This window comes from Rhinolophus sinicus, chromosome 3 (assembly GCF_057876585.1).
Source record: "Rhinolophus sinicus isolate RSI-liver-muscle chromosome 3, RSI-T2T, whole genome shotgun sequence".
NCBI classification, from domain to species: Eukaryota; Metazoa; Chordata; class Mammalia; order Chiroptera; family Rhinolophidae; genus Rhinolophus; species Rhinolophus sinicus.
In genome coordinates this window covers 139774270-139795401 of record NC_142503.1, presented here as the reverse complement: position 1 = coordinate 139795401, position 21132 = coordinate 139774270, and the positions used below count along the sequence as shown (strand labels likewise).

Below are 21132 nucleotides of genomic sequence, written 5' to 3'. Positions count from 1 at the left end.
TGGAAGGAGAGAGGGAAGGAATGAGGATTGGAAAGGAAGAGTCTTGTCCTACAGCACGGTTCCAAGAAGGGTTTGGCCAGGCTGATAAAGACTCTTTAAGTCAAAGGCACCTGTTGGATGAATCTTGCATACTGGGCCTGACTTTGTAAGCTTGCTGTGCTCGCATTGGCTGGGATCAGCCTGTGGGAAGTGTGACATTGGTGTAAATGTGAGGGTAGATCCATGGTGGCAGCAGGTGGGGTCATCAGTCAATTATGCTCTCTGTAAACAGATTTCAGTGGTGCATTTTCATGGTCACCACAAGTACATACTGCATGAATAAATTTACATGAAATTCTAGAGTGGACAAAACTTATCTACAGTGATAGAAAACAAATAAGTAGTTGCTTAGGGCTGGGGAGAGAATGGGAGTTGATTGCAAAGGGGCACAAAGGAACTTTTGAGGGTGATGAAAATGTTCTGTACTTGATTGTGGTGGTGGCCACACACATACATGCATTTGTTGAACTCATCAAACTCTGCATTTAAAATGGGCATATTTTGGGGCCGCCGCATAGTTCAGTTGGTTAGAGCGTGAGCTCTGAACAACATGGTTGCTGGTTTGATTCGCACATGGGCCAGTGAGCTGCACCCTCCACAACTAGATTGAAGGACAACGACTTGGAGCTGATGGGCCCTGGAGAAACACACTGTTCCCCAATGTTCTCCAATTAAAAAAAAAAATTTTTTTTAATGGGCACATTTTACTGCACATAAATGATACATATAGTTTACTAAAAAACATAGTGAGATATCACTTCACACTGACAATATCAAATGTTAGTGACGATGTGCAGTACCTGAAACTCTCATATGTTGTTAGTAGGAGTATAAAGTTATACAACCATTTTGGAAAACTGGCAGTTCCTTATAAAGTTAAACAAATACCTATGATATGACACAGCAGTTCCACTCTTGGATAATGACCCAAGAGAAATGAAAACATATTCACAAAAGACTTGTTCATGAATGTTTATAGTAGCTTTTTTTTTTTTTTTTTAAATAATGGTTCAAAATAACCCAAATATCCATCAATAGAAGAATTGATAAATAAGTTGTGGAACATGTATTCAATAGAATACTACTGAGCAATAAAAAAGAATGAACTGATGCGTACAACAACATGGATAAATCTCAAAAATGTTATGTTGAGCAAAACAAGGTGGACACAAAAGACTACATACTGTATGATTCCATTTATATATAATTGTTGAACAGGCAAAACTAATGTATGGTGATAGAAATTAGAATATGGTTGTGAGTGATAAAATGTTTTATATCTTGATTGGTATATTGGTTTCACAGATGTATACATTTGTCAAAACTCATCAAATTATACAACTCAGAGCTGTGTATTTCACTGTATTTAAATTTTACCTCAATTTAAAAATTAAAGAAGCAGTCACTAAAAGTCAAAAAGAAAATGAAAGAAGTTAACCTGTGTATTAAATTGATGGAATTATTTCAAATGACTTTAAAATACAGTAAATTACTATACATTGAAAAAATTTTTATTGTGGTAAAATACACATAAAATTGACCATTTTGACCAATTTTATGTAAACAGTTCAGTGGTACTAAATACATTCATAATGTTGTGTGACATCTCCATGCCACTTTTCATCTTGTAAAACTAAAACTCTATACCTATTAAACAATAACTCTCAAATTCCTCCCCATCCCCAGCCCCTGGTAACCATATTCTGCTTATTTTTTGTCTCTATGGTTTGACTACTCTAAGTACCTCCTATAAGTGGAATTATACAGTATATTTTGTGTGTGTGTGTGTGTGTGTGTGTGTGTGTGTGTGTGTGTGAGACTGGCTTATTTTACTTAATATAATGTCCTCAAGATTCTTCCATGTTGTAGCATATGTCCGAACTGTACATTTTTAATAGACTATACCCTGAGGAAAAACATCAACTGCAAAGAAATGCTAAACTGTTTTCATTAGTCATCTCATTAGTAATAACATTAGTAATAACATTATATACATATATAATACATATAATAGAATAAAGCAAATAAATAAGTTATCTCAATGTTCTCAGGAACTAAGATGTTGATTATAAGAGAGATACAAATATAAAATCGAGAAAGTTGGGTAAAATCCCTGAAATCCTAAAATTTAATTGGAAAAAGTCAAACAGTGACTGATCCAGTAGCATTCCAACCATCTGAATTATGGTTTCTAAATGCCATTTACTACTAAAATGAAACAAGGTTTTTTAGAGAAACATCAGATTCCAGATCTGGAGCAAAAAATAAACAAGATACCCTGGAACGTCTTGTTATATCAGAAAGCATGGCACTATGGAAGACCACTGAAATTATGTCAAAAGGACTCAGGAGCTAATCTGAAGGGACGTCCACAGTCCAAAGATGGGACAATGTGCATTTCAAAATTAACAACTGAAATGGATTGAAGCACACCAGATGTGTTAAAATCCTTGAGTTTATAGTGATACTGAAAATAAAAATATCATTAGTCATTTTTGGAGTATGCCAGAGAAGCTCGTTTTATTTACAGTAACTATATTATGTAGAGAACCTCAACTCATTATTTTGAAAACTAGTTAAATCAGAGGATTACAAATAAATGATACGATAGGGATGCAACCAGAAAAATCCAGAATGTTGGAAATTTTATAGTACAATTGACCTGGTTTCATCAATACATAAATAAATTGCAGAAGGGGGATATGAAATAGTGACATGGCGAGTAGGATAGAAAACCAGGCACTATCTACACAGGACTTTATCTCAGAAGATGAGTAAACATGTCATGGCTCTACCACTAACGCATGAGTAGGAATCAAGTTGGTGTTCTTGTCCACTGAACTGTTTTATGCGTATGTTCTTCGGGTTCTCAGTCCCAGAACCTGAAAACTCCCTTCTCCCCATTGGGACTTAAGAGTTCAGTAGTAGCTGATTTTTTGTTTTAACCTGCAAGATGAACTTTTCTCACCTATCGCTCTGACTCTGATTCCTGGCAGTTTCCAAAGGCTCTAAGAATATTCCTTTTTCTCACGTTCATCCTATTCCTGTGTTGGGTGCAGGTAAACTTTTCTTGTAGTTTTGCTTAGTACCAAATCCTGCTCAGCGACAATCTTGGATAATTTGGTATCACTCTCTATTTCCCTTTTTTTACATAATCACAGTCTAATGATCAAGATTAGGAAAATAACATTGATTCAATACTATTATATAATCTATAGACCTTATTCAAATATCACCAGTGCTCTCATTAGAGTTCTTTATAGCAGAGTGAAAAACAAGTTCTGGTCCAGGATTTAGTTCTGGATTACATGTTGTATTTGATGGTATTGTCTCCTTAAATCTTAAACAGTTTCTTTGTCATCTTGATTTTGATATTTCTCCCCCTCTCCCCTTTCCTCTCTCTTTGTTCTCTATCTTTTTGAAAAATATGGGCTACTTATTTGTACAACACCCATCAGTTTGGGTTTACCTGATATTTCTTCATAATCAGATTCATAATCAGGTTATGAATTTTTGGCAGGAATAAAATTAAAGCGATGTTGTTTCCTTCTCAATGTGTCTTATCAAGTGACACATGATGGTGTTTTGTCCTATTATTGGTGATGTTATCTGGGGTCACATGGTTAAGTTACCATATTTTTTTCACTGCAAATTTACTACTTTCAATTTCTAAAATTCCATACATTTTTAGGGAGATATTTTGAGACCATGTAACTACGCTCTTTTTCACCACATTATTACTAGTTTTAGCATCAATGATATTTGTTTATTTTAAATCATCATTATTGTAAAATAACACACGTAAAAGAGTGAATAAAATATAAGTGTACGCATGTATGAATTATAAATAGTATACCTGTATAATATCCTGGTAATAAAAATAGAACATTTCTGAGCATTTCACTTGGCTCCTAAAGAATTACAAACCCTCTAACCCCTCTAAAATTAACCACTAGTCCTGACTTTTATTGCAATTGTGTCATTTCTTTATTTTTGTATGATCTAAGCATGCACCTTTAAATATTAAAATTAGTTTTATCTCATTAAAAACACTTTTGTTGTAGTAAAATACACATAAACTTTACCATTTTAAAGATTTTTAAGTATACAGTTCAGTGGCACTAAATACATTAACATTGTTTTGCAACCATCACCACCATCCATCTCCAGGACTTTTTCATCTTCCCAAACTGAAACTCGGTACTCATTAAAAAGAATTATTTTTTCCTCCCTCCCCGCTCCCCCGCAACCTCTGGAAACCACTGTTCTACTTTCTGTCTCTATGTATTTGCTTACTTTAGGTACCTCATACAAATGAAATCATACAATTTCACTTAGCATGTTTTCAAGATTCATTCATGTTGTAGCATGTTGGTACCACTCTTGATTCTTATCCTGTAGTACTGGCTTCCAGGAAAGTAGGGATTGGAAAGAAAGCTGAGAGGGAGGAGGAGAACCAGGAACTCTGAAATCATACTATGAGAATTTTAAGGAAGAGGGAATCAGTAACACCATCCAACACTATAGAGGTCAAAGCTAATGAGGTGACTTGACAAGAAACTTTCAGAATCAGTTATTAACAAACATTTCTAGACTAACTGCTTTGTGCCTGGAATTGTGCTAGGCACAAGATTTATGGAGGTTAAAGCTAGATTGCAAAGCGTTACAGAATTACTGGTATGGAGAAAGCAGAATTTGGAGGGCAAGGAAAAAAGAAAGGCTGAGAGCTTGATGGAGAAGTGTAATGGAAAGGAGATGATACTAGGATGTGGAGATTTGAATACTTCTATAAGAAGAGGGAATAAACCATAGAAGGGAGGATGGCAGGCTCCAACAATATTCATACAGGCAAGGGTGCCATTCTTTTCCCTCTTCATACTATAACTTCCTGTTTCTAACTTTTTGTTTCCAGGTAAATGGCTCCTGGTGGAGTTGAGCTCTTTGGATTAAACATTTGAAGAGGTGGGAGGGAGAAAACTGCAGTTAATACTGCAGTCACAGTTGTGCTTGGTATCCTGTGTTTGAGAGAGACCCAGGTTGAGAAAGGGGTCTACAGCTGATTGGCTGGCTGGAAAAATTAAGCTACCCAGAAGGGGTAGCATTGTGCTGCCTTGGTGGGGTTCTGCTGTTATGCCTCCAGCAGAGGCATATGTATATTGGGGTGTGGCAAAGTCAGGGTGCTCTCAAAAAGTGAAAATAGTGGGTTAAAATGAATAAGGATGAGAAACATCATATTAAATGCAATATGTACACACAATGGAATTTATTCAGCCTTAAAAAGGAAGGAAATTCAGACACATGCTATTAAAATTACAACATGGATGAACCTTGAGGACATTATGCTAAGTAAAATAAGACACAAAAGGACAAATATTATATGATTCCATTTATTTGACTAGTACCTAGACTAGTCAAATTCATAGATACAGAAAGTAGAATGGTGGTTACCAGGAGTTGGAGGGAGAAGGGAATGGGGTGTCATTGTATAATGGGAACAGAGTTTTAGTTTGGGAAGATGAAATGTTCTGGAGATGGATGGTGGTGATGGTTGCACAACAATGTGAACCTACTTAATGCCACGGAACCATACACTTAAAAATGGTTAAAATGGTATATTTCATGTTATTATATTTTATCACATACACAAAAATGAATAGGAACAATATGGCAAAATGTTAACAATGTGGGCATCTAAGTGAAAGGGTTTATGAAAGATCATTATACTCTTTTTTTATTATACTATTTTTGCAACTTTTCTGTTGCTCTGAAATATTTTTCAAAATAAAAAGTTTACTTAATATTAATAGGAGAAGTTCTGTAGAGATAAAATACAGAGCAGTTGCACTGGCTTTCATTGCAGGGGTTGCAGGTAACTACAACTCTTTCAGCCTAGTGTTAGGAAGTTAATATGGTATCATAGGCAATAATTTGACTATCTTAAGTAATTTTTGCTTTCACATTTTAGTTATATCATCACCTCTTTATTCGCTTAATGTCTTCATAAGTGTGTGGAGTTGACAGCTTTATAGTTTCTCCTATTCTCTTCATATTATTTTAATTATTATGGATTCTTAGAACATTAGGGACACCTGTATTCAGTATTCAAATAAAAATACATTCTAAAACACAAAAAGGTTTTGTATTTTCTTTGTCACTGCTCATCCTCAGTTATGAATATATAGTTAGACAGTTAGACACACTGGGTTCAGATTCTGACTCCTTTGCCAGCTCTGAGACATTGTACAAATTATCTCTCTAAACCTTAGTGTCCTCATCTGTAACCTTCAAAGAGTTATGAGGCTTTTCGATGGGATAATGAATGTAAAACAGAGCACAATACCTGCCACAAAAATTTAAAACATGTTATTAATTATATCATCGGTATATGACTGGGCATGAATGTATAGGTACAAGTACAACAGAAGGTCAGAATCAATTATATGTTAAATATAAGTCAGTATGTAATAATTTAATATTGCAACTTAAAAGGGATATATAACAGCTTATCATTGAATTCAGTACTTGTCATATCCTCAGTAAAGTTCTCTGCCGCTGAGCTCCCAAACTATGACTTTCCAGAGAAAAATAATGAAGCAAATTTAAAAGGTTGGTGAATAGTTTCTGTGAGGTAGGATTAAACCGTTTGGGGTTCTTTTGTTTAGAGGAGTCTGTGAGGAGACCCCAGAAAAAGAGTTAAGTATATAGCGTTTATGTTTATTGCTTGATTGGTTGAAATATATTATGGAATTATTGGACCAGATGAGATAATCCCAGCCTTATGAGAATTTATCCAGGTTTTAAAATTACCAATTAAAGACATTGTGAGAGGAAATGGCTTTAAGCTCTAGAATAAAGGATTTAGGTTAGATGATTAGAAGAAAAATTTCTGGCAATGAGGTTTGTTAAACTTTAAAGTGAGTTAAAACAGGGCCTGATGGAATTTTCTTGTCTGGGAGGACTTTCAAGGTAGATTAGATTTCTCTCCGTCTGAGGTATTTTAGGTAAAGATGCACCTGTAGATAGGTAGATGTGCTGATGGTCCTTTGAAGTCTAAGAGTCAATAAAGACCTTTAGCTCACCTAACTGCATTCAGTTACAGCCTCAGGGGGTAACCATCCTACTTGCATTTTCTGATCTTTACTGGTAATTTAATGATTAATTTAATTGTCATACTGCCTAACAAGGAATTCACAGTTTGTCTTCACAGTTTTTTAAGACTCTTGTTTTATTTAGTGTGGGAATGGCTCAGGCTCACTTATTTATTTTTAGTTATGTTTATTGAGGTTTAACTTACCTTTTTTAGTGTATAGTTTTATGAGTTTTGACAAACACATACAGTTGTTTGTCAAGTAATCAAGAAGGCCTGTTTATCTGCATCTTGCTTGGGGAGTGGAAATGCAATAGCGGGACAGAGGAGAGCAAAAATACAGTGACCTTGGGGATTTTTATGGGAATCAAGGTAAAGATTTGCCCCACAACAGGAACTGGTTGTTTGTGCCCTCTCAAATCCAGCAGATGAATTCGCTTGGTCTGCCTAATGTAGCTAATAGTGACCTGACCTGGTTCTTTTAGGATTCAATTTATTTGGTCACCTGTATTCTTCAGCATCTTCCAGTAGAGGAAGATAAGTCAGTTATAAATGATTTTGAGATGAACAAGTGTTATGTGTCTCTCTGTGCTCCATTCCATTTTTGCTCCACTAATAAAACATCCTGGGACCCTAATTATATTCTAATTATAGCAACAATAGATTCTAGATTTTTCAGGAAAGTTTCATTTCAAAGAGTCTGTGCTTTTGTTCCTATAAGTAACATATTACTCAGGTGACATCCTTTGATTTTTGGTTTGGAAAATATGATCTGTGTAATTTATAAGAGCAGGGAGAAGATTGGTTGGTAGGAAGTTCCAGTTCAGCTTAGCCTATATCAAGTACCAAACTGGATAGCATTTACAGGATAGGAGTATCATGGTTGGACTGTGCATAAGTCATTGTGAGCCTGGGGTACAGAGAGAAAACTACCTCCTATTGAATGCTTACTATGTATATGCTTGGCAGTGTGCTAGGTGCTTTCCTTATTGACAGCTGCTCTAACTAGAATTCCATCCTAGATCCAACCACTTAAAAAAAACGCACCCCAAACCAACAACAAACATATTCCTCTTGGGGCCTAGTTCATTAATGTAAGTCACAGCTGCCACACCTTCTAAAAGACCCTGGCACCATAATTAGCATAATAGACTATCGGGGCTTGGAGGGATCTTTGAGGTCATCTCGTTAAAGGGGCAACAGCTGTTCTCTTCACCACGGAGTCTGAGAATCATTGTGCTCAATTCTCTCAACTGGGAGGTGCAAAAAATGTCTGGGGCTATAGTCTCCATAAGCTACAATCCCATAAAAGATAGGGCAACGATAAGCAAATGAAAAGCTTGAACTACATTCCAAACAGGAGAGGGCAATAGAAAAAATAAGGTTTACTGGGGCCTTCAGACAATGTAAATGGGGTGGGAGGGAAGAGATGTAATATGAGCTCCTAAGTCCTAGTTATTCTATAGCCTCTTCTTCGCCTTTTTATTAGAAAGCCTGGAAACCCTCTCCTTTTCCAAGGAAGAGAGTGAGAGAAGGGGCCTTAACTGCATGAATGATAGAAAACAGATCTTTTTCCTCATGTCTGAGTAGTGGTACAAACAATAGTCCTGGAGGCAAGGGAATATATCTCACGCCCTCTCAAGGTCCCTCCGGTTCAAGGATACTGTCATTCTAGGGCTCTACAAGGGGGAGGGCCTGCAACGTCCATGCTGCCATGGAAACACGCCGCCGTGTTCCTTTTTCTTACGTGGGGTGGGGCACTGTGCCTCAGCCGCCAATAATCCACAGGATTTCTTGAGTGGCATGCAGCAGCAGCGAATGGGCGAGCCGATATTGCTTGACGCGCGGGAAAAGGAGGAGTTTGAGGCCGGTGGCGGCGGTGGAGACAGCATCGACCCGGGGATAGAGCTGGAGGGACCTGGGGAGCGTGCAGAGACCTCTAGGTCGAGCGTGAGGGACCTCCCGCCGGGATGCCTGGTACTGTTTGGAGAAAAGTGGGGTCGCAGTCAGCTCTGAAGGCTTGGGTTTCGGGTCTGAAGGGATGGCTGACCGGAGGGGGCGGGGTGGCAAGCATGGCGGCGGTGACTGGGAAAGGGTTGGAGGGCCCTGCGGAGGGGGTGGGGAAGCAATTGCTAGGAAGGCTGGGTGGTCGTGAGGAAGCGTGAAGGGCTGTAGAGGTTCTGGCAAACAGAGATTACAAAGCAGCCTTTTGGGGATGGTAGAGGCGCCAGAAGGACATAGGGAGAGTTGTGGGGGATGGAAAAAGGGGCGGGAAGAGAAGAGGTTAGGAAGGAGGGGAAAGGGTGTCAACGGGAAGGTGATGGAAAAGGAGAGGTAGTGAAGGATAGGCAGGCTGATTGTAAACTAACGGGGAAATCGGCTCTTGGGAGGTATAATAGGAAAGTGCTTGCAAGATTATAAATATAGTAATGTTCTAATTGAAAGAGGCCTAGACCTGTCCCTTTTCCCAGCTCCTATACTTCCCGCCCCATTATTTAAGCTCAAACTGAGTGAGGAAAGCTAGTAGGTTACACAGAATTGATCTTTTGTTTTTCCATTCAGGGGAGCAGATGGACCCTACTGGAAGTCAGTTGGATTCGGATTTCTCTCAGCAAGACACTCCTTGTCTGATAATTGAAGATTCTCAACCTGAAAGCCAGGTTCTAGAAGATGATTCTAGTTCTCACTTCAGTATGCTATCTCGACACCTTCCTAATTTACAGACACACAAAGAGAACCCCACGTTGGTGAGTGATATCTTGTTTGTAAATGATTGAGCAGATGTTTTTTTTCCTAATCTAGGCCAACCAGCAAATATAAGTACTTAGAAGGTTGCACTATCTTTTGCATAAAGTTAGTTGGAAAAATGAAATCAACATGTTCACAAAAAGTAGGTCTCATTTTGGATTATTTCATATATAGTGGGGATATCACGTATATGTGTTTTCTAGGATGTTGTGTCTAATCCTGAACAACCAGCTGGAGAAGAACAAGGAGACAGTAATAGGGGGTTCAATGAACATCTGAAAGAAAACAAAGCTGCAGGTGAGGTGTTTAAATCTATCAGTCCCTTTTCTAAGGGTGCACTTGTTAGAGCTGGGTGGATTTAAACATTATGTGGTTGTGGTGAATGTATGTAAGGAAGTGTAGCACAGTATCTGGTGCATAGTAGGCACTCAAAAGGTTGTTTTTCTATAATATAGCTTATTAGATTGGTATTGTTTACACTCCTGAATTTGTATTAAAGTTTAGTGGGAAATGCCTTTTGTGCTAATATCCAATTATATTTTTCAGACCCTATGGATTCTTCTCATTTGGATACATGTGGTTCTATGAGTCAGGTCATTGAACAGTTACCTCAGCCAAACAGGAGAAGCAGGTATAGTAACTAGTGTTAGAGGGAATTTACTTACATTTATTAATGGATCAATTCTTTTATCTGTACCTTTGCCTCGTCCCAAGGATAAAGAAATTAATCTTATATTTATGAATTAGGGAGTGGGATTTGAGGATTGTTTTAGTACTGATAGCTGGAATCTCTTTTGTGAAGGTAATAACATTTTTTTATAGCTACATTATTCAAATTGTGATCTCTCTTGTGTATGTGAAACAAAATAAGCGTTCCTCAATCTTTGCATACATATGACTTATTAGTGGAAAAAAATCATCAAAAAATATTTAGATCTATTATCAAAACTGTTAGGCATGCTTTCCACTAACCAAAGTACCTCACCAGTTTTAGACCCAGAATGTGTTAATTCATACCCTAAATGGCATTCAAGTTTTACTTTGTCTTATGTATATCTTTACATTGTCCATTTATTTAGTTTATCTTCTATGCTAGGCACTAGATTGGATGTTTTTTATTATGTTTTGAGAGTTCTTTATATATTGTAGATGCTAGTCCTTTGTAGGATATGTGGTTTGCAAATATTTTCTTCCACTGTAGCTTGTCTTTGCATCCTCTTCAGAGGGTTTTCCATAGGGCAGTTTTTTAATTTTGATGAGATCTATTAAATATTTTTAACAGCATAATGTAAATACATAGTTTATTTTAAAATGAGCTTATAATGAAAAGCAAAGAGTCCTTTGACATTCTTGGTCTCTTTTCACAGAGGCAACCCTCTTTAAGTGCTGGTCTGGTGTTTTTACTTCTTTAAGAGGTTATCTTTCTAGCTTTTAATACTATTGTAAAACTAAGTAACACTATTATACTGCCATTTCTTTTATCAGAGTAAGACAATTGAGTTCCATAATCAAAGATGAGGATTTAACTCACAACTACACTCTCCCAATTTTTGTAATAATTATTTTAGTTCTTTTATTGGCTACTTTTGTACTTCTAAATAATATATTTAAACCTTTGTTTTTTTCTTCCATCAGCTTTAGGCGATGGAGAAAAATTTAACATCAGTACTATGTTTTTGTCTATAATTTGGTGTATTTCAGGCCTCTTCTGATTTACCTAATCATTCTACAGATACTTATTGAGTATTTCCTATATGTCAGGCACTGTTGAGTTTTGGACATACAAAGTGATGAGGAGAGACAAAAATCCTATACCTTAATGTAGCTTGCATTCCTGTATAGGATATAAGAATACATGATAAATAAGTAAAAGATATAGTATGTTAAACATTCATAAGGTTGAAGAGAAAAATAAAACAGAAGGAAATGGGAAATGTTACAGGAGTTGGATGTTTAAATAGGGTGACTTAGGGCATATGTCACTGTTGTGACATTTGATTAAAAATATTAAGTGAGTAAGTGATCTCTGATGTTACTACCTGGGATAAGTGCAATCCATGCATAGGGCATGAGCGTACCTGGAATATTTGAGAAATGGCAAGAAGGTTAGTGTGGCTAGAGTGGAGAGATTGTGAGGAGTAGGAGAAGAGTTAAGAGAAGGGGGGACTACAATACGTAAGGCCTTAAGGGTCACTGTGAGGAATTTGTTACTCTTAATGAGATAGAAAAGCATTTAAGGTTTTTGAGCAGAGTAATGACATGATCTGACTTAGATTTTCACTCTGGCTGCTAGGTAAAAAATAGACCGAAGGAGTATACAGTTTTTATTTGTTGATTATACCTTAATAAAGCTTGGAAAACAGAAAAACTAAAACTAAATAAAAGAACCTATTTATACAAAATAGTAGTAAAAAGAATAGACTGAAGAGGGAACAAAGGCAGAGGCAGGAAGACCAACTAGGAGACCGTCAAAATAATTTAGGCAAAATATGACAGTGGCTAGACCAGAGTAGCAGTGGAGGGTAGATGAACTACAGGAGGAGAAGGTCGGTTTTAGATATGTTAAAACTGAGCTGCCTTTTCAATTGCCAGTTGGAGGCAATTGATGATGCTGGGGAAGGTCTAAGCTGGAGATTTAAATTGCAGAGTCATAAGCATATGGATGATATTCAAAACCATGAATCTGGGTAAATGTAGGTGGAGCAAAGGTCCAAGGACTCCCTGAGCCTACCAGCATTTAGAGGTCAGGGACATGAAGAAAAACCACCAAAAGAAACAGGAAAATCCAAGATGTGTGGTTTGTGCTGTCTTTCATTGTTCTTTTTTTTGTCATATTTGCTCTTGGACTTTTCCTATGTTTTCCAAGGTGATGCGTCTGGTCCTCCCAATTATGTAGGTAGTTCGACAGTTGGCCCTCAGACAACATGGGTTTGAACTGTGAAGGTCCACTTATATGCAGATTTTTTCAATAAATACAGAGTCGGCCCTCCCTATCCCCGGGTTTCACATCTGCAGAGTCAACCATCTGCGGATGGAAAAGCGTGATTTTGATCTGTGGTTGGGGATCCATGGATATGGAGTGCTAACTGTATGCATTGTTCTACACCATCTTATATAAGGAACTTGAGCATCTATGGATTTAGGTATCTGTGGGAGTCTTGGAATCAAGGGGTGCAGATACCAAGGGATGACTGAAGTTTTGGGAGAGTCAAAAGTTAATGTGGATTTTCAACTGCATGGGGGGGGCAGCGCCCCTATCCACTGTGTTGTTCAAGGGCCAACTGTATTTTATTTTTGTGAAGATCTTTCCTTGGTTATTTTTCTCTTCTTTGGGTCATAGTCCCTAACTTTACAAATTTATGTTTTCATCCCTTTTATGCTTAAGTTATGCTTAATAGTTTACAAAATATTAAATGTGTAGAAAGTTACAAGGGAGCAAAAAATGTCATCTATAGTTCTGCCACCCAGAGGCTAATTGCTGTAAACATTTTGGCATTTTTTTCCCTCTTTTTTTGTGCACTTGATTTCCATAGTTGACATGTGAAAAATAAAAGTTCATGTGTTTACTGACCTTTTTGCTTAACTACATGAGTGTTTTTCCCATGACAATTAAAACTCCTAATAGCATTTTCCCTGAGTTTATTTAAAAAGTTTAAACCCACAGAAGAGATGAAGAGATAGTATACATTTGTTCTCTGTGTGTGTGTATGTGTGCATGCATGTGGGCTTTTTTGAGGGATTGGATCATTTGAAACTAAGCTGCAGACATTATAGTTCCCCTTAAATATTTTAGCATTTATCCCCTAAGGACAATACATTATCCTATATAAGCATAATACCAGTATCACACCTGAGAATGTACTAATTCTATAATACCTGATAATATAGTTCATATTCAGATTTTCCCAATTTTCTTAAAGGTGCGTTTTATGTATATATGTTTTTAAAAAACCCAGGACCCAGTCTGGGTTTACACATTGTATTTCGTTGTTTCAAACTTTTTTTTTTTTTAGGGCGGGCACAGCTCACAGTGGCCCATGTGGGGATCAAACTGGCAATCTTGGTGTTACTAGCACCACGCTCTAACCAACTGAGCTAACCGGTCATCCCTCAAACATTTTTAATGGCTGCATAACACACCACTTTGTGGATTATGAAATTATTTGGTAATTTCTCTAATACTGAACTTAGAGGTTTTTCCTTAATCACAGTAAACATTGAGAAATAAGTTTGTACAGGGTTTTTTCCACATTTCAAATTATTTCTTACAATTGAAATTACTGGGTATGAACATGTTTTTAGAACTCTTGATATGTATTTCCAAATTTTTCTCCAGAAAAGTTCTATTCGTGTATATACTCTCATAAACAGTATGTGATAATGCTTATCTCACCTTGGGTTTGGGCAGCACTGAATGGTAATAACATTATTTCCAATTTGATTGACAACAAATAGTTTCTCTGATATCTTAAATGTTTAAAGATACTAGTATTTGTTTTTTATGAGTTGTCTCTTCTGTTTGTCCATTTATATTTTAGAGTTCTTCATATGACTTCCTTATATTTTATGGAGATTATTATTTTGTTACATTTGCTGCAGATTTTTTCCCTGTTATCTGTCTTTTACTTTGTTTATTATAATGTTTTGTTACTCATGATGTTAACTTTTAAAGAATACATAGGTCTCTTTACCTGTATTTTATTCGGATACTCTGGTTCTATGTATGCTAAGATTTTTTTACTATATTTTCATGAACTGTGTTTGTTCTAATAGATGTATTTTTGAGCCCCTTCCCCTACACATCTAATGCACAACTTGTCACTTGTCAGTAATTCTCATGAGTGCAAGGTTTTTCTATCTCTGCTCATATCTTTTCAGAGAACGATAAAATTCAAGTATGTTTGTTCCTTCTGTTTAATATTTGTGTTACTTAATGCTGTTTTTGAGCTGTTAACATTTTCAGTGCTTGTCTGTAGAAAGAAGCACTAATGGGGTGAGATCTTTTACTTTTTCAAATTTGCTTGAAAGGTGGTTGGTGTGTGAGGAGTCACAATAAAATGCAGAGTGCTTTGAGCAAAATGTCCTGACCTATTGGAACATGTGATTATGTCTTTCTGCTTTGTAGTGTTTTGGGACTGTCAGTGGAACCCACTCTTCCTGTGGGAGAAGAGGAGGAAGAAGAGGTGGAAGAGAAAGAGAAAGGGGAAAAGGAAGAAGATACTTCAGATGGTACCACGCACTCCCTTGGTGCTGAAGGTAGCTTTATGCCTTTTTTAAGATATTAGATTTTTCTAAGTCCCTTTAACGTGAACATACAGCTATGTAAATTTCTTCTTTTTATCAAGTTATAGATTTGTCATCATTAAATTGAGGATAATCATTAGGAAATTTGCTAGTAGTCTTAAGCTATTTCACGTAATTTGGTGTTCAGGAATTTGTAGCTCATTGGATAGCCCCCTTTGTGCATATTGACTCTTCCTCCTTTCATAATCATTTGTTTTTCAAATATTTTTGGGCTGTGTGCTTTGTGGGGCTGGGAGTACACATACATTGAGTGCCTGGGAGTGTGGATATGGTTTACGTGCATCTTCAGAAAGTAGACATAATCTAGCTTTATTAAGTGCTTGTAAGGTTTTATAGTATGCAATTTTTTTCTTCATTACACATTTTCCCCCTTCAGTTTTAGTGCTCTCATTTTTTTTTTTTTTTTTTTTTTAAAGGAGGGCGCAACTCACAGTGGCCCACGTGGGGTCGAACCAGCAACCTTGGTGTTATTAGTGCCACGCTCTAACCAACTGAGCTAACTGGCCACCCCAGTGCTTTCATTCTTAATTTTACTTGAAAAATTTGGGGAGGCAGGGCTTTGATATGAAGGACTTAACATGATTTTCTTTTACTAAAGGATAGCACCTTGCACAGTTCATAATATTGTAGAATGATACCTAATTTTGGGGGGTTTTGTTCCTAGATCCTGCCTCATCACAGTTGGATTTTGGGGTTCTAGCACTTTCCCAGAGCCAGGATGTTGAGGAACATACTACTGTGCCATGTGAAGTAGACAAAGAGCCTCTACAGTCAGCAACCACTAACTCTGGTTTTATTAGGATCTCTCATGTGGATGCTGATACTGGTATGAAACATGTTTTCTGGTATTTGGAGTTGTTTATAAGCGTCTTCCTCCCATGCTAGAGCTAGTTATTCTTTCCTCGATGTAGATTATAGCTATCTAAGTTAATATATCCTAAGTTTTTAGAATAAGGTTGCAGAGTTGTCTGGCAAATACTTTTCAGTTGATGGCTTACAGATTAAGGTTTTTTATAAGTGAGTTATTGGTTATTTTCCTTTTTGGAATGATGCATATATGTATTTTCAAATTGGACTTCTTTCTATTAAAATCTTTGCTTTCAAAAAAGCATTTGGGACTGCTTCTAGTACTTTAAAAAATTAAATATCTCCTTTTTGTCTTCTTCTAAAACTTGAAGCAAGTAAGCATGAAGAACAGGCTGATAGAGATACTCCCACTGCAGAACAACCCAGCAAGAATGTTGTCCCTGTGGTAGGAGAACAAAATCCATCACCTGCAAGGTAAACCATGTTCTTTCTAGAAAGCAGTTTTGGGTTTCTGCTGCTGTAGGGTTATATTCATTTCACTTGGCCAGGTGGAAACATTTTTAGAAATTTTTGGTTTTTCTCCCCCCACCCCCACCCCCTGTATTAAGCATATTTCTAGTCTAGTAGAAACATTCATTATTTATGAATTCTCATTGTGTCCTCACCTTGAGGAATATTACAAAGCTGTTTCATTACTGATGTAACTATAAGCATGACTCCTTAATCTTTGGTTGCCATTCCTCGGATCTTTGTTTACAGAGGTACTGTGTCTCTGTGGGAGGTCTTCTAGGCTCTCTAATGTTATGAGGAGTCACACGAATATTATATTTGAAAGTCTATTGTTTCTGTGCTTGAGGAACACTCAGGTTGCTTTGGGTCCTCAGGTATCCTTCATTTGATGGTTTATGGTATAGATGCAGCGAGATAGTCTTTTCCCCAATCTTTTAAGCCCTTAACTAGGTAGGAATTGGGCACTATACCTGTGCTCTGCCTGTGGTGATTGTCATATGCAAAACAGCATTGCCTCTAGTCAACAGCTCAAGTTTGGATATGGCAGAGGAAAAGTGGATTCTTCAGATTTGGGGGAGGGATGACTAAACACTCAGTATTTTGTTATTTCCTTTAATAGAAACAGTGGGGAATGGGGTCCTAGTGTCCTAAAGTTGAATATCAAGAGAAATTGTCTTTCTAATGTAAAACACTCCTCTTAAGTGGGGCTGACATTTTAGGCTTTTCTTTAGGAAACTGCTCTCTGGCTAGTTTTGCTGTCCTATTTACTCTGTGGAATGGTAGAGTAGGTGAACCTCATAAGTCTCTGGAAAATATCAGCAATGAGTGTCTTACAAGTGTGAGAAGTATTGGTGTGGAGTCTTGGTTTGGGATTTAGACTGAGTAGATCAAATGGAAAAGGTCAACAGAAGATAATGTGTGTGGCACTAGTGCAGAGGATAATTCACATCCAGGTCCTTTCCTTGGAAGGTTATTGTTAGGGTTGGCATTGTTTTGGTCTGGATGGGAATCCTTCATGCACATCCAGATAATAACATATGCAACAAAAATCCTTAAATCCTTCATCAGTAATACTGGACAGTATGTAGCACAGCACTGAGCAGAGTTGAAAAGAAGTACTGCTGTGTGAGACTGAGATAGGCTTTGGAATGGGCTGAGGGCTTCGTATCATTACAAAGTATCTTATTTCATTTTCAATAAATAGTTATATAGACTAGAGCTACTGAAATGTTTGAAATTATTAAAGGAAAACACACAAAACAGGAAAAGTTTCTTAGCTCAAAGATGAAAGCATTTGAACATAGCAACTTTTTCTCCTGGTGATGTGAATTTCTTAGGTCAGAGGACATGCCTCCTAGTCCCAAAGTATCTCTAACTGCTGTGGAAACAAAAGAACAAATACCTGCCCAAGAACTTCTGGAAGGTGGACTGCAGATTCAGAAGTCACCAGAGCCTGAGGATTTATCAACTCAGGAAGACTTGTTTGACCAGAGCAATAAAACAGGTACAAAGAGTAATTAGTTGTTATAGCTCTTCTTCTCCAAAGATCTAAACTTTTTATTTGTTTTGAGGCTACTGTTTAAGTTACAAGGCACTTTATAAATATGCAGACTCCCTTGTGATATGGAAGGAAAATATATTTCTACTTGATTAATGAGAAGGGCTTTTAGGAAATGATTGCTATTTAACATTTTAATATAATTTTCTTTCTTTTGGAAATGGAGATATTGAGGAATAATAGCTAATAATATAGGAAATTTAATAATTACGGACAGAGTAACTGTGTCATTATAGGTCTTCAAATCTTAAATATGATAATTAAGTATTAAGTTTTTCATATTCACCTGGGTAACAGTCTACTTATTTGTAGGAAGTAATGGTCTAGTATAATAGAAAGAAGGTAAAACTTAGAAGACTAGAATGGTATTTGTTTCACATTTTGTTAACCCCCACCAATCCCCCATTCTGTAACTTCACAGAGCCAGAAAGCTAGCAAAATATATACATTAAGTACTCAATGTTGTTGATAGGTTCTGTGACTTTAGGTGAAACTGTATATAACAAAACTAATTTTACTATAGGCTAATTGATATAAACAAGAGTTGTTCGTAAGACATCAATGTTATAATGAAACGATGTTGATGAAATGACATTATTGGAGGACCTGCTGTAATGTGTTGGTTATAAGGAAGGAAGAAGAGAAGGTTATATTCCTTTACTGTGCTGTGAATGTGTGCAAGACATTGAGAGGGTCACCAAGGAACCCTTTTTGGTCGCTCACTAAAGCTGTAAGGTTGTATTTGACAAATTCTTTTATACTTGGGATTAATATAGCTGATACTCCGTCTGTTGCTAAGTAGGGGCCCACAGGAGACTCTTCATAATATAAATCACTAATGGCTGCTCATATATCCTTTTACTAATTTGTTAGTATTGTCTGTCTCCTTTAAGGAGGCCCAGGTTCTAATGAAAGTTGCTGCATCACCTTTTCAGGTGTCATGCGCATTATTTTGACTTCTGCCATTTGCATACCATGGCATGAGTTTACTTCACCTTAGGTAGACCTTGAAATAAAAGTCTCGTTTGCTGTTTTATAATAGAAGTTTCACAAGAAAGAAGAGCAGCCAAACAGAGGTATTAGGATTCTGGTTTTTCCTCTCCCAGCTTCTGTCATGACAGAAAGGACTAAGGAACTCTTTTTGTCAATTCTTTATTAAAGAAACCCATAATTAAGTAGGGAGGCGGGTTTTTAATGCTCACTCAAGATTTGTGGCATTCCGTTAATTGTACTACAATTAGAAAGTTTCTCCCCTCTTGGAACATGGTTAGAAATAAGGATATTACTCTGTTTGCAGTACAGAATGGTTTGTTTTGTTTTTTGGATAACTCAGTAATGTGAATTGAGCAATCTGAGAAGTAAATGGCAACTAGTTTTTTGTTTTTGTGGGGTTTTTTTCTTTCAGTAACTTCTGATGGTTGCTCTACTCCTTCAAGGGAAGAAGGTGGGTGTTCACTAGCTTCCACACCTGCCACCACTCTGCATCTCCTGCACCTCTCTGGTCAGAGGTCCCTTGTTCAGGAGAGTCTTTCCACGTAAGTAAGCCTAAAATAGCTCTGCCAAAGAAACATGTGCCTGAGGGTCTTAGGCTAAGGTTGAAAGAGCTAAAATTGTCTACCAGTCCAGCATTCTTTTTGAAAACAAAAAAACTCTAGGCTTTAGAAGTTTTGGAGTAAGAATTTAGTGGAACTGTTGAAGGTAGGTAGATCTGCTTTCACATGTGAGATTTTATAGTAGTAGCCCAAATGATTCAGTAGAAAACAAACTACCTAGGTATTTAGAGACCGTGGTACTTTTACATCTAAAACAAGCATTCTGTTCTTTCATTTGACTAACAGTTCTCCCCATTTAACAGCATAGGAGAACCAGTTATACTAGAGTTGACAGTAGTTGGGAGTTCTTTATCTCTGTATTAGGGCAAAGAGGTGTTTTTTTTGTTTTTGTTTTGTGGTGTGTTTTTTTAAATAAAAATGTGCATGATCTTTCTAATATTAGGCAAAAATGGAGTAAGTATTTTTATGTCTCAAATCTGCAGATGAATTTTTTTTAGTGTCTAACCATTGATGTTCTCTTATAATCGTATGGCTTTATGGTTACTCTTCTTTTAATTCTAATTTTGGATATGTCTGGTATGAGAAATAGTTATTGAAGTATTATTCATGGCTCTTCCATCATCCTCAGGTAGCTTTTTGAGAGAAATGCTAATAAGTATTTTTCTGAATGGCTTAAATATTTTTGCTATTAAAAAGTAAAAAACAAATGCAAGACTGCTGCTGTGGTAAAATAACCTGTGATTGTCTCTTTATTTAAAGGAATTCCTCAGATCTTGTTGCTCCTTCCCCTGATGCTTTCCAATCTACCCCTTTTATCGTTCCTAGTAGTCCCACAGAGCAAGAAGGGAGAAAAGGTGAGCGCTCTTGATTTGTCTGTTGATTTCAGATTAGAAGAAGAGCAGCACTTGTGCCTTGCAAAATGCACTGTTTGTTTCTTTATATTAGAACACCATGACCCAAAGTATTCAGTGAGGCTCATGTCTGTCTTACCTCTAGGGATGTGGCCTCGTGTAAAGTGCTGTCCTCAGTTCTTTGCTCTTCCAGCACTGATTCTTCTGAGTATTCTGTGTTGTTGACTTAATTTTTAAAAAGACCCGTATGGGAAAATTTTTAGGTTTTTAAAGTGGAATTCGAATTATTATAGTGAAGACCTGGGTTTATTACTAATGGCCCAGTAGTTTCCAGCAACATGTTAACACGTTACTAGTGAGAGGGAACCAAAAATTGTTTCTTTTGCTCTTTATAGGTTATTTTTGCTATTGTCAAAGCAGTGTTCGTCAGAATGGCTAGGAGCAGATGGTAGAAATTTTTACTTCATTTGCTTCCTCCTTTGAGGACCTAGTGATTTTATATTACTTTATTCATAAGGAAGCTTTCCTTTTTACTTAATTTATCGCATTATCTAAATTTCTTTTGTTCAGTTCTAGTCTCCTATGCAGTCATTCAAGATATTTCTGAATTCCTACAAAGCCTTTTCCAATGAATTCCATGATTTTCTCCTTTTCATTCTTTCATATACACCAATA

The 21132-nt window shown here is 36.8% G+C and overlaps 1 protein-coding gene across 4 annotated transcripts in view; it reads left to right on the top strand.

The window, feature by feature from the left end:
* The window catches only part of TP53BP1 (tumor protein p53 binding protein 1), an 86284-nt gene that overhangs the window by 8288 nt on the left and 56864 nt on the right, over positions 1 to 21132 (top strand). For 2 of the 4 annotated variants that reach the window (XM_019725347.3, XM_019725346.3), the window contains 9 exons: positions 9689 to 9873; positions 10078 to 10171; positions 10421 to 10505; positions 15000 to 15130; positions 15843 to 16004; positions 16357 to 16459; positions 17833 to 17999; positions 19459 to 19588; positions 20366 to 20460. In XM_019725347.3, the coding sequence (XP_019580906.3) occupies positions 9697 to 9873; positions 10078 to 10171; positions 10421 to 10505; positions 15000 to 15130; positions 15843 to 16004; positions 16357 to 16459; positions 17833 to 17999; positions 19459 to 19588; positions 20366 to 20460 (1144 nt within the window). In that variant the 5' untranslated portion in view covers positions 9689 to 9696. Of the gene's footprint in view, positions 1 to 8935; positions 9104 to 9688; positions 9874 to 10077; positions 10172 to 10420; positions 10506 to 14999; positions 15131 to 15842; positions 16005 to 16356; positions 16460 to 17832; positions 18000 to 19458; positions 19589 to 20365; positions 20461 to 21132 lie in introns of those variants that run through there. The other 2 variants (XM_019725345.3, XM_019725348.3) reach the window with 2 other exon arrangements.